Source organism: Notothenia coriiceps, unplaced genomic scaffold (genome assembly GCF_000735185.1).
Source record: "Notothenia coriiceps isolate Sejong01 unplaced genomic scaffold, NC01 NC01_scaffold00019847, whole genome shotgun sequence".
Lineage (NCBI taxonomy): Eukaryota > Metazoa > Chordata > Actinopteri > Perciformes > Nototheniidae > Notothenia > Notothenia coriiceps.
Genome location: NW_011352548.1, coordinates 1 through 1488, shown reverse-complemented (window position 1 = coordinate 1488; position 1488 = coordinate 1). Strand labels below are relative to the sequence as shown.

Sequence of the window (1488 nt, the reverse complement as noted above, 5' to 3'; positions counted from 1 at the left end):
GAAACAATGCCTGACGTGCTTTGGACGTCTTTGTTTACATTAGCAAGCCTCGCTAACACTCAGAGCTAACCTGTACTGGAGAGCACGTGTTTAAAAAGCAGGAAACAAAAAAAGAACTCACCTTGTGATAAACCCGCAAGAAAAAAAGCATTTGAGCTCCATACTATTTCAGAAATAATCCTTGATGTGGTTTAGAACAGGATGGCGTTTTACCACAACCGAATTTAACTTTATCTCCGGTAGAATTCTGATCAGGCATTAGCTCCGCCTCCTCTTCTTCTTCTTTTTCAAGCTAAGGACCCACAATCTGCGTTTCTCTAACAGGGCTGCAAAAGAGGGGTTTGAGCAGTATGAGGGATGGCTACAATGGGTGAACTGTTTGGTATTTTGAAAAAAAAACTTCACAGACATGTTTTGTATAGGTATGGCCCTACAATATATGTTTCAAATATAGCATGATAGGTCCACTTTAAAGCATCTTAGACCAGATAATCAATGGTTGATATCTGCAAGCCAATCTGCGAGTAGCCTGACTGTTGCCAGAAAACACCAAATAAAGACGAGCTTCGTCCCTAAATGGATATTCCTCTTGTAACGTAAAGTTAATTGATGTTTCCTTTGTCTTCCAGCTCAGAGACATGAGGCACGAGAACCTCAATCTGTTCCTGGGACTGTTCTTCGACTCTGGGATCTTCGCTATTGTGACCGAGCATTGCTCCAGGGGCAGCTTGGAGGATCTGATCAACAACGAGGAAGTGCGTCTCGACTGGATGTTCAAGTCCTCCCTGTTAATGGATCTGATTCGGGTAAGAGCGACACAATGACCAACATGTGTTTCATTTCCCATCTTGTCACATTTCCTCACCCTTCACATCTTTTATCAGGCGATGAAGTACCTCCACAATCGGGACGTCATCCACGGACGACTCAAATCCCGAAACTGTCTGGTAGACGGTCGCTTCGTATTGAAGGTGACAGATTATGGCTACAATGAAATTGTGATTGCCCAAGGCTTAAACACTGAAGAGGAAAATAATGAGGGTGAGTTCATGTGAATCCACAAATGAATTTACTATATTTGCAAATAGTCTTATTCATCTTTGCATATTTTCGCTCGTTAAAGATCTGCTTTGGACGGCTCCTGAGCTGCTGAGAAGTCCCATTCTGAGGAAAAGGGGAACTTTAACAGGAGATGTCTACAGCTTCTCTATCATTGGGCAGGAGGTCATCTCTCGCTCATCACCCTTCTGCATGCTAGACATGCCACCCAAGGGTGAGTGAAATGTAACCCTAAAGGCCGGTTACTTAACCTCTTTAGCCCCACGGACCCGCCGCCGAAGGGGCCAAAACCACAACATCTGCAAGCAACAGTGTCTGAGGGCTTCTTAAGATGTAATAAACTATGAATGTTTCATATCCATGTAACTGGAAGAAACTCAGCTAACTGATGATATGAACCATTTTTAGCAAAAAAAAACACAAGACTAA

General features: G+C 43.1%; 1 protein-coding gene across 1 annotated transcript; it reads left to right on the top strand.

Moving 5' to 3' along the window:
- Positions 1-629: 629 nt before the first annotated feature.
- LOC104952348 (retinal guanylyl cyclase 2-like) lies at positions 630-1273 on the top strand (the record flags this gene model as incomplete). Its single annotated transcript, XM_010779159.1, has 3 exons — positions 630-806; positions 885-1041; positions 1124-1273. Coding segments are annotated over 3 exons (484 nt in total), but the record flags the coding sequence as incomplete, so codon positions are not given.
- Between the last annotated feature and the right edge of the window lie 215 nt (positions 1274-1488).